Raw genomic sequence first — 12,456 nt, 5'->3', positions numbered from 1 at the left:
ATGCACCTGCAAGCCCCCCGGTGTTGCAGATGTCCATGGAAGTTGGTAATCACTTTCCATCAGGTGAGCATGCTCGTTTGCCAACTATCATATAAAAAAAAAAATCATCTTAAGATTTTTTAATATACTTGATTATTTTTACTATCTTACATATATAAACATCGACACAGTTTGGATTTACGATTTCATGCACATTCTCGTAACTAAACAATTATAATATGTTAAAGTCAATACTATTCCGTATTCTATCAACGGCCTTCACAAAGGTGTATTGACTGATCGTCATTTAAATGAAGTTCATAATTTTTATGGAATAAGAGTATACATATATGTAAAAATCAACAATTTTGAATCATGTAAAATCAGTACGAAAAGAGCGTAGCGACAAAAGGACATTTTGAATGAAATTTGCTGACGCAAGAGACTTCTTTGTGAACAAGAAAATATCATATCTTTTGGCCCAAGTGACAAAGAGCTAAGATTTTTATTGACAAGTTTATTTAAATATATTTTCTCTTGTTGTATATTAATGTTTTAATGGTCGATTAGATAACAAATAAAGAAAAACTATGTTGCGTGATAATTTTACTGTAGAGAAATATGTTACAAATTCAAAAGGGCGTTGAATTGGTATTGCGTTTGAGGAAATATGTACCGTAATAACTAACTAATAAAGTGCTTTGTGTAATATATATGAGGTGCACTACAAGCTTAAGACAAATTCTTACTTAACACATCTAAAGTACCGTCGAACCTTCTATTACAATAAACGTAGATTTTATTACACATAAAGAAATATTACGCGACAAAATCGTATTTCAACAAACAAGGCTATAAATGTTTTATTACAATATGATGTCGTAAAATGGATGCATTATAGTTTCGTTAGTACGGTGCTCGGAGTATAAACACGTGTGATGGATGTAGGTTGCGCATCGAGCTTAACTCGTAGACGTGTATTTTGTTCACGTTGATGTTGTTGAATGTTTGCTATTCACCTACTAATGTTTATATATATGGGTAAATATATATCAGCTTCTGAAAATTTTATTGATTTATAAATAAACTGAATTATATCTCATTATTTTTGTTCATTTTCTAGTAAACCTTAGCTTTTTGTGTTTTTTTTTTTAATTGATTGTGTTTGGGTGTAAGGAAGACGACGGGAAGACATTTTTCAGTCCGTCTGTATGAATGTCAGATGAAATTCTATCACACGAATATCCACAAATCAATAACATTAGTTTTGGAACATTTTATATTGTTTGATAAATTTAGTTTCATATTAATTTCAAAAACATAGTTATTGTGATAGGCTAGAAAATAATAGTTGCATATCGCATAGGCGGGCCGACCGTCAGGGCGTCACGGTAGCAAGCGAAAGCGATCCCGTGGGGCCCGCCGATGAGACATGTAGGGTACCGCTGGTTTTTTAGTGGCTATCCCGGTGTACTGCCAACGTCCTAGGCACCGGCGAGTCCCACATACACCCCACTCCACGTGGGGAGAACGCGTAACGTGCTTTTTCCGGCGAAAAAAAGGCCAGAAAATAATAATGTGATATTTTTTGAACATGTCACAGCTTTGTGGGCTTTTTTTTTTAACTTAATTTAATGTTTTTTTTTCTACTCGAAGGCAGCATTTCACTCGTCGTTACGTTAAACAAATAAAGATTATGTCTCGCAATAAAAAAGGAAAATCGTTTATTGAAGCAAAAAAAAAGAAAAATTAAGTTAAGTTAATACAATAAATGGCGTCATAATTTAAGTTCCGCTTGTGTAGGCACCACCCTCTCATCATATACCTATTCTGCCTTCAAACAACGCTTAGTATTGTTGTGTTCCGGTTTGAAGGGTGACTAAGCCAGTGCAACTACAGGCACAAGGGATTTAACATCTCAGCTCCCAAGACTGATGGTACATTGATTATGTAAGAAATGGTTAAAATTTCATACGTCACCAATATCTATGCAGACTGGTGACCACTTGCCTGTCCATTTAAAATATATAATATATAAACAGATGTATAATTTTTAATAATAACCATGAAAATATTTACGTTTAGATTTAGCCACAAATATAATTAAAAATAGCCGTGTGTATTTTATATCCGTGTGATATTTTTATTGGTTAAATATTATGTAGGTAGGTATTTCTAGTATAAGTTATCTTGTATTAACATCGGGGTATACTAGTAACAAAACTATAATAAGACCCTTTTAAAAAGAAACAATCTTTCTTATTTCATGTCATAGATTAATAGTTCTCTTTGTTTTCGTATCCGACGATTCACACGTAATGAACGCGCTCATTTAAACTAAAATAAATGTAGGTATATTTCAATGATTACCTAATGTATTTATGTATTTTATTCGTACTAAAGTATTTATATTACTTTATTTTATATTTGACTTAAAAGTATTTTTAAAATAATTAATTAGTCGGTGAAATGTAATTATTGCCTTCAAGGCATTCAAGCTTAATTTGATAATTAAATTGCGTTACTATTTTAATTATGTATTATTGTAGATTAAACTAAATTTTGGGTTTTAACCTTTATGACGTATAGTTAGGCGGACTGGTAAACAAGTCAATTGGTGGTAAGTAAACGCCACCGCCCAATAATCATGCCTCATACAATGGATCAAACTTGGGAACTAAGATGTTATGTCCTTTTTGCCCTGGCTCACTCATCCTCAAACCGAAACACAAAAAACTATGTATAGCAATACTTAGTTTTTTTTGAGTTTGGCGGTACAATATAAGATGGGAATGATAATTTTTGGATATGATCAAATAGGTAGTACCTAGAATGCACAAAGCCTTGCTCCTAAGTAAATTGTTGCTAATTAAAAAAAAAAAAAGATTACGTTTTACTTAGTTTCTTACCGATATTCTAATGAGTATTCTATCAAGAAGAATATGAAACCAACGAATACGGAATACGAATACAATAATATGAATACGGAAGACGTAATTATAATGTAATAGTTTAAGATTTTATATAAATTTGTGTGATAAAGATTAAAAGTGAAAAAAAAGTATATAAACAATTTTATGAAATAATTAAAAATATATATATATATATTGGAGCAATTACTATTCGAATCAAATTATATTCTACTCTATGTACTTCTGTTGCGGTTGAAAAATCTTGGATGCATATAATAATAAATTACTATCTATTACGGATTTTGTTATTATAGAACGAATCCTGCTTAAAAGTCCTTTCAATCGAATTCACTCAAATTATTTTACGGATACTACCTTTATTTATGAAAGTGCAATGATAACTTGCGTATTTTTAAGGATTTTTATAGAGGTAACACTCGTCTTTTATACAGGAGCGACGGGGCAGTGGCTCGTGTAATCACTAGCGGCGACAAGCCGGGCTGCGGCACGTACAGGCCGCCCCCGCACCCTACACCCAAACTACCGCCGGACCCACCAGGTTATAACAATAATACTAAATTATGTAGGATATTTCTTGAAAGTTTTATTATCCTATTAGTAATATATACTCGTGACTTAATGAAATATTGTATTTCATTTACAAACATCATTGTAACCTATAATCTTAACTTACAGTTTCTGAAATAACATTGATTTTGATCACCGTTTCAGAAACTGGATGCAAGTCACATAAAGGTTATGAACATATGTTGATGTTTTACTATTTTTCTTATGACCACCGATATGAGAGACAAATTGTAAATTTTCTTGTATTTTAGTTCTTGCTTAACGAACATATTATGTTGACCATCATTTCATGTCATTATATTTTTAGGACCGATAACTATCAAAGTAAATAAGAACCTCTATATATGTAGATACAGGACCTTAATTTCAAAATATTGCCATAGATGTTTACGAAATAAGTCCGTACGCGACGTTCGCGGGTGGCGACGCGCTGCCGGGTGGGGGATCGCGCGCTTATACGCTACAACTGCGTGCGCTGGCCCGCCATGAAGATGACGCCGCGCCGCCTGCGCATCCGGCTTGTTGTGACGGTGACTATATTCAATAAACATTCCAGATATCTTAAAAAAACGACGAGGATACCCAGCGTTAGATAGAAGTTAATTTTGTATTTAATAACAAACAAAATAAAATAAATTAAGTACGAGTACGTTTGCAACGATTTCTGCCAGTTTTCTCTACCGTAAGCCGCATAAAAGAACTACGTCATAATAAAACACAAACGTCAAAATTATGTAATCATACAATAAAACAAAAAAAGGAGAGTCCTTTGTCTTAGCAATTTTTTGTAGATATATTTGCCATTTATTTACACTTTACAATATTTAGGCAATAGAGTCATTATTAAAGGTAATATTTTATTCGGTTGAGTACAATGTAATTTCAATATCTAATTATACGTTAGATTTATGCCGAGTATGTGCCGCAGCGATATGGTATTTACTACAGCCCAACATCATCAATATCAGAGGAAAATAGGAATGTCACTCTGAAATGAGATTTGCTCAATATTTTCAATTACTGCTATGACATTGTTAGGTTAGTTAGTATTATTTTGATATATATTGCTTTATAACTGTTACTCACAAGCTGAATCAAAACAATTTATTTATTCGTCCATAGCGAGTGTTGAGCACTAATTGGTCAATTTCACTTGTCAATTTACTTTAAAAATTATTAAAGTAACTAGTTTCAAAGACAACTACTAATTTCATATAGATTTGAAACCAACTATTTAAAAAAAATCGTTTCTGTATTTAATTTTGATATTTTAAAACATACAAAAGGCCTATAGAAAATAATTTTATTTTGAAAAAAAATCAATTTTATTTTAATTAATTTTATTTGTCATTATAAATGTATATTATTTTGCCAATTTGGCGTACAGTGTTTCAAATGTATTCTATTACTGTACAGAGGAAACTTGCGTCGACGCTTGCGAGGCTCAACGAAGACGTCGACGCAGACGACATTACTGCCCTGATCACGGTAAGTCCTAAAATGTAAACATTTATAAAAAAAAAACTAAAAACTTGAAATAATATTATTTTGAAAATAAGTTATTTTTTAGGTTAGGTAGGTTATATTTATTTTATTATTTCTGTTGCTTTTGTTATTGATCATTTATTAATTATTATTCACCGGACGTTTAGCGGACGACTACCATCGTCCTTTTCATATTTTTTTAATTACGACATATAACAACCACTATACAAAGACAAAAAATCTACTCAAAGACAAAGAGATTTAGACATAGACAACTTTACAACTTTTTAATAATTTTATATATTCCTAACAATATTTTGGTATTAAAATTTAACTCATATTTCGTTCGAAGACTTAAATTATTCTCATTAAATAGAACCCATATCCTTGCATGAATTTAATTAGTATTGGGCCGTTAATTAATATATCCGTTACCAGAATCCTATTACATTAAACATTCCATACAATTTCTAGAATACATCAGATTTAATGTTTTAAATATGTTTAAATAAAATATTTATGTTACATGAATTTGTGGCGATTTTAAATTAAATCTTACGCTAATCATAACTGATGGTTGGACGTTGGTAGGTTTAATTGGTAGGGCATTGTCAGTTTATGAACAGTTCCAGTGTGAATTTTTGATAAAGAGACAACAAACTATCACTTGGTTTTGTTCACATGTCTTTTTCGTAAAAATAAAACCAAACTTCTTGTTTATCATTAAAAAAACATGCCACTTATTTCTAATAAGGAAAAGACTCAATTTATATACGAGATATGATTTCGTAAAGACGTTTTTAAATAAGTTGGTTTGTTTGTTTGTTCGCAGGTTGCTCACAAGACTCGGGAAGTTGAAGTACACTGCCAAAATATTTAGTGAAAAATATCTAGTCAACATAATTAGAAAATTCCGTTATACATGTTAATATGTATACAAAAATTTTTACAATAATATTGTCTATTTATATTATCATGTTTTTCTTTTATTCCTCACCCAAAATTACAAAGAACAACCTCGAATAAAATTGACGATATTGTCGTCCTGACCGATTTTGGCCACGGTGCGTCATCTCACGGGCGATCCGTCTCGCAGGACATGCAGTGCACAAGTGTGTGCAAAATTAGATGCACTCCCTCTTTTAATACCATGGGATGGCAGATCCGACACGAAAAGTTTAAATACGAGAGTTTAGTGACAAATGGCGTTACGTCCTTTCCGAAGCTCTGGGCTGTTTGGCAAAAGACAAATATAAATTTATTAATATCAACTTCTAAAGCAATATAGATATATTTACATAATATGTAGGGTTTGTTATATCATTAAAAGCATTTCCTTTCGCTTCCATATTACTTTGTTTAATTAAACAAACCGATATCAAAGCGAATGATCACAGGAACCGAGATATTAAAGGAATATCGAACGACGTAAAAACAAATGAACATCAGATTTTTAATAGAAAATACAGCTATATTATAACAAATTTAGTTTAGTTAATAGAATGACAGATCTACACTAAGCGCTTTTGAAAATCGGAAATTTTTATGTTATTATCTCAAAAATTACTTATTTACAAAGAGATAATGCAAGTGCGACGCAATTCTGAGCGAATTATGTGTGTCACCAAAATTATTTGCATAATTCGACGTGTTTGATGTTAATTGAAAACCGACAATTGGACAGAAACACGTAGGTATTTGCTATTTAGGCTAACATATTTTGTATAAATATAACCAAACAGATCCTCTTTAAATAGTTTTGTTGAGCAAAAGTTAATTTAAGCATGCTACGTCGTGTGAAGTGTTGCCACAATACCCTATTATAGTAAAGATCTCATGACAAAATTAAATATCAATCTACAAATTCATTTGTTGAAAAAAAACTTAAAAAATGTATATGTATGCAATATTTTTATATCGACTTTTCAATTTTATTTGTTTGCATGCAAGACTCTTTTGGCATTAACTATATTTCTTTAATATTTGACATTTTCAGACTATCCAAATTCCACAGTAACAAGAGAAAAAATAATTGATATTCTAATTATCTTTTAAAATTCACACTAATGCAAAATGTTATTCCAAGGCACCCAATAAAAAGTGTCATTTATTACTACTCACAAATTCGTTAAATAAAATATAACTCATCATTACTTCACTTCACTTAACGAATTAAGGATGATGGAATAAGCATTGCTGTAATATCATTTTTAATGATTGGATATGTCATGGCAAATGTGCCACTTGATTATAAGTACACCCCACCCATAGACATTGGCGCTTACATGACATTGCGACACCAACGGTTGGGACTAAGTTGTTTTATCCCTTGTGATTGTAGTTAAACTGGTTCAATCACAGTTTCAACCGGAACACATCAATACTAAGCTATCGCTTTTTGGCGGTAGAATATAATATGCGTGGATGGCGCCACGTAGACAGGCTGACACAACGCCACCAAGTTATCTGATTGCTAATTAAAAAAATGGAATTCTTGCTCCTTTCTTAATAGAATATGATAAAAAAAGTACTGCGTTAGTATTTATTTATTTTCCGGGAGAATGAAATTAATTGTATATTGTTAACATATCTATGAGCTCGTGGTACCTACCACCATGTAAATTTTATGTTACATCAAAAACATCTGATAAGGAGTACAAAGAGGATCGAGATCGACCGACCAGGTGGAGAAGTTTCTTTTATAGCGTTAATTCATATTTTGTGGTTTGATTTTTCCAGAATTTTCTTGTAAATTCAATTAAATTTAACGTACTATATGAAAATTTACGTCCATTTAAATATTAAAACGATTTTTGATAATTGAATGATACTAATTTAAAATTTTAAGTAAAATAACATAAATATTATTATTTTTTATTTCGACGTTAATCCGGCAGAGTAACATCTTCTTTGTTCACGGGCTGACTGAATATTAAAAATGTATCACTGTGGATAAATTTTGTATCTATTATTCAAAAACCTAATAAGAGTTAATTGCCTTTTATATAATATATAGACATATCACATTTCTCTATTAAGTAGGCAATGAATATCTAATACATTATTAATCACGAAGAAAAAGTTAATCGTAATAGGATTTGTCCGATATATATTCCATAAATGTATAGAGTATCGCAAAGTAGGCTGAAGAAGGACAATGGCATTATGAACGTGCTTCATTCAGTAATCCAGTCTAAGAGCTGACAGAGCAATTAGACAGTAACAGGATTACGGCATTAATAGAACTTGAGTGGAAAATCGATAACAGCCAAGCTTTCTTTTATACGTCGTAGTAGTATAAATCATAAACAATGCGTAATATTAAATAAATATTAAGCTTATGTTAACAAAGAATATTGATAGGCTTATAAAAAAGAAAAAAAGTAAATATTTTGCTTTATGGCTTAGGCTGGACGTGATCCACTCAATAAATTTCGATTCCTAATGAAGAAATTAAATTCTCCAAACTGTGTTTCATGTGGGATAGAGGATGGCTTACATTATATCCTAGTGAAATGTGCCGTTTCGATGTTAATTTAAAATATTTCGACGTTTTTCAAAGCGCACTGTCTATATCCGACTCAGATATGGCGAAAATGTTTTACCAGCTTAAGTTAAAATAAGTTGTGATTATAAAGTTATTATTATTATTGCTAGTGGTGGGTTTGCTTTTTAAGGGAAAGATAGGTCAGATATTTAGCTTTGTCGTTAAAAAGCCCCAAAAAAAATAGAATAACAAAAAAGTTTGCTAATGTCCCTTCAATAATAACTTCCTTCATTAATACTTCTGGGCTAAGCCTCTCCCTGTGAGGAAAAGGTTTGGTATTTATTCAACGATGATACAATGCGGGCTCAGATATATTTGTGTTATTTGTATTTAATTCGAGAAAATAAAAGTTTTTGTAACATGATTCTAATTTATAATATTCTACTTGAATACATCATAATCTTTTTGAGACGATAAGTACGGATCTAGTATATCTCTTGGTACTATATGTGTAAATATTTTTTTGGGTAGATTAATTTCTTTATTTAAATAAATAAGCTACGCTCTAATTTAAACTTCTTCTGAAGCGCGCAATTAGTCATAAATTAACATAAAAAATATTGCATAAAATAAATTAATTGCTGTTACTAGAAGCAACATATAAAATGTTTTATAAATTAATTATACATAAAATCTTTGCTCATATATTATTCGTAGTATTATATGAGTATAATACATTATAATTCGAATTTAACCCTTCATAATAATCACGTACTATTACTCAGAATTATCATAGGGACAGTTGCAGGGTATTCCAAAGTTGTTCTAGGTAATTCTCTTTAATTCTAAAGGATTTTCGTGGCCATTAGACCGAGCGCATTAAATCGCTGCAACATGTGGCCGGGTAGTAAAAGTGTTATATAAATTGCGCACTGCAGTGCTTTCGACCAACGATGTACACTTTAGGGTTGTATCAGTGCTGCTTGGGTATAAATACACGGTTATGTGGTCTTTGAAAGCACTTTGATTAAATCTTTCGGTTATGCACGTTGCTCAGATAGTTAACGCGTCCTCGGGTGTAGACGTTCTATATTGACATCATTATTATTTTATGTTATGGCCCAGTGGGAATCATATCAAGATCTCGGCTAAATATCCCATGTTCAAATACGATCGTAGTAATTTTTTTTTTACAATTCATTTCGTGCGGGATATGAAGGTGAACATCTTGAGGCAACTTGCATGTATCAGGTATAATTATATATCCAATAAATACATATATATTTATTTATATAAAATAGTTTAATATGGAAATATTAAATTATGATAAAACCGGTACTCATGCTCGTACACAAATTACAACAATCGTACCTAAAAGTTTACCGAATCCAGATGTTAGTTCTAAAACGAGTTTCTGCAAGTATATTACCGTATATAACGCGTTTGTATGCAAATTTTATTCCCGAAATCCAGCTTGATGGAAAACGGTCCCTCAAAGTATTATCAGGTCTACCCGAAGGAAGTTTTGGGTCGCGTTGATAACACGTATAAGTAGCCGAAGTACATTTATCGATTAGCTTATCATATATGAGTAAACCGAATTTGAATATCGATTTTGTCTCGATTTAAATCGAATAAACGTTTCACGATTGTCTGGATTTTATCTGTCTTCGGAAGGATTTAGATCGAAAGGAAAACAATCAGATTGAGTGGATTTTAAAGAACGGAAATCCAATCGTTTACATAAAACTCTTAGTGGCGCCTCGAATCCGTTATTCACTAAAATATTACTTTTTTTTCATCTTAAGACTACGTCGTAAATAGTAAAAGGAATTCTCAGTGTAATTTTGTACTCAGATACATGTATTTTACATTATTAAAACATATTTAATTAGGCAATGATACTGGCAAGAGAAATTATTGATTTTGCGATTCATAAGACATTTTCCGCCTCGCACAACCACTCTATGGAACCAGCTATCGCCGGCGGTTTTATCGAACCGATACGACTTGGGAACCTTCAAGAAAAGAGAAGGCCTAGGAACGAGTATTCCTAGGCCTTCAAGAAAAGGCCGACAACGCACCTGCAAGGCCCCCCCGGCGTCACATCCAATCACATAAAAAAAATTTCATTAATGATTTAAAATTAATAAATTAAACGTATATGTATAATTTAACAAACGACATAAGATGTACGAAGTCAAAAGTACTAAACATTTGATGACGAAGAATGTTATGTGCAGAAGTTTATAACAGTTTTAAAAATTAATTTAAGACAACTAATTAATTAATTAAATTCAGGCGTTAGTTGAAAATAGTTAACTTAGTTAATGCTACAAGTTTAGTGACAAATTGCCAAGCGGCACAGATTAGTCTGTCTCCTGTGTCCTATTAATCAACGGTTTAGAACTAACACCTCAGCCTCTGCCTACTATGTGTGATATATTTTGCTATTCACATGCAAATACTATCAACAGTTGCGAAAGATAATTATCAAATGCTTTTTATCAAAAATAATCGTCGCTCATTGGTCGAAATTCGATCGTCATTTATTCTTAACAACCAAATTTTATTTTAATTTTGTCGTGACGTGTTTTGTTATTGGCAGTATGAATGTAAACTATGTATGTTTCATTTGAAATTTGTATATTGGTATGTGTGTCAAGCACTTGGTAAAATGTGTAATTTTTTTTTTATATTTATTTTTAACTCATTCTTCATATAAACTTTAACTTTGTCAAATTTCATAGTCAACCGTCTCCACATATTTTTTCTAAAAAAACGTCAATACGGAAAACAAGAAAAATATATACAGATATTACAGATGAATGGAATTACATTGTATTTATGTAGATTAAATTTTCACATTGTCTTTGGTTCTTTAAAGAGCACAAAAAAGTCTACATATCTTATGTACATTACAGACAATAATAAAATAAATAAAAAAAAAAACACAATTATCAAGATCTATGAAGCCATGCTCAAAAGCGATGCCCAAAATTACTTTTCTTAAGAAATTTCATTAAGTTGATGTTTCACTAAGCTAACATTATGCTAAGAAGTGTCAGCGAACCGTCTCTGGGAACTTTTACTGAGTAAGTAAATAATTAATTTTCTTTACTCTCATTACATTTAAATGTGTTAAATGAAGACACTTAGACAAATATTTTGGTTGTCGGTACCTTGATTTAAAAATAATTTTGCGTTAGATAGCCCATTTATAAAGATTGATTATAGATTTATTGTCGCCGTATAATTATAAATGCCCTTAGATTATAATCTCGTAAAATTATAAACTGTCGAAAGACTGTGAACCGATCTTACTGCTTACAATTTAAATTGCATTACTTTTAATTTAAACTAGCTTCAGTAGATTATAATCTACTGAAATTCTTTCTAAATTATAAAAACTCTAACCTAACCTAACTGAAAGATGATGAACTGTCGAAAATGTATAAGTTTTTTTGTAGTTGAATCACCATTCACAATCTTCCAACAGTTTACAATCTCGCGATATAGATTATTATTAACAAACAAAACTAACATTATAACCAATTTTATGGTGATATATACAAGGGACTAAGCAGTATCGCTTAATGAGAATGAAACCGAAAAAAACAGTCTATAAATTAAAAAATACTAATATTTGGTGGTAGAGCTTTGTATAAGTTCGTCTGGGTGTGTGTGACTATGGGCACAGGGGACGTAACATATTAGTTCTCAACGATGCTATTGAAGATTTAAGGTCTGGTTAAACTCCCTAAAGTGTCGATACCTTTAGGCGGTGGTAACCAAGATCCATCAAATTGCTCATTTGAAAAGGATATTTATTTTCATAAATATAAATTCCTTAACAAAGTTTTATTTAAATACATACATAAAATACATAAGTTTCCAAACGTCTCGTTTATTTTCGAGTCTTGAGTAAGCCTGTCCTTACGATATTAAAGCTTTTAATAAATTTCAGTACAATAGCCACAGCTGCGACTGGGCGGGCCAGCCATA

The 12,456-nt window shown here is 31.3% G+C and overlaps 2 protein-coding genes across 2 annotated transcripts in view; both read left to right on the top strand.

Annotated features, from left to right (window-relative positions):
- LOC125065700 (Down syndrome cell adhesion molecule-like protein Dscam2) overlaps positions 1 to 5,902 on the top strand; it is a 46,616-nt gene extending 40,714 nt beyond the window's left edge. Inside the window, exons 31-34 of the mRNA XM_047673472.1 lie at positions 3,344 to 3,450; positions 3,863 to 4,009; positions 4,896 to 4,967; positions 5,797 to 5,902. Of these exons, the coding sequence (XP_047529428.1) occupies positions 3,344 to 3,450; positions 3,863 to 4,009; positions 4,896 to 4,967; positions 5,797 to 5,822 (352 nt within the window). The 3' untranslated portion in view covers positions 5,823 to 5,902. The remainder of the gene's footprint in view (positions 1 to 3,343; positions 3,451 to 3,862; positions 4,010 to 4,895; positions 4,968 to 5,796) is intronic.
- Positions 5,903 to 11,502: 5,600 nt separating this feature from the next.
- The window catches only part of LOC125065923, a 44,822-nt gene continuing 43,868 nt past the window's right edge, over positions 11,503 to 12,456 (top strand). Inside the window, exon 1 of the mRNA XM_047673783.1 lies at positions 11,503 to 11,546. Within this exon, the coding sequence (XP_047529739.1) occupies positions 11,503 to 11,546 (44 nt within the window). The remainder of the gene's footprint in view (positions 11,547 to 12,456) is intronic.

Source organism: Vanessa atalanta, chromosome 8 (genome assembly GCF_905147765.1).
Source record: "Vanessa atalanta chromosome 8, ilVanAtal1.2, whole genome shotgun sequence".
NCBI lineage: Eukaryota > Metazoa > Arthropoda > Insecta > Lepidoptera > Nymphalidae > Vanessa > Vanessa atalanta.
The sequence above is the reverse complement of the archived record's forward strand: the minus strand, read 5'-3'. Positions and strand labels throughout refer to the sequence as shown.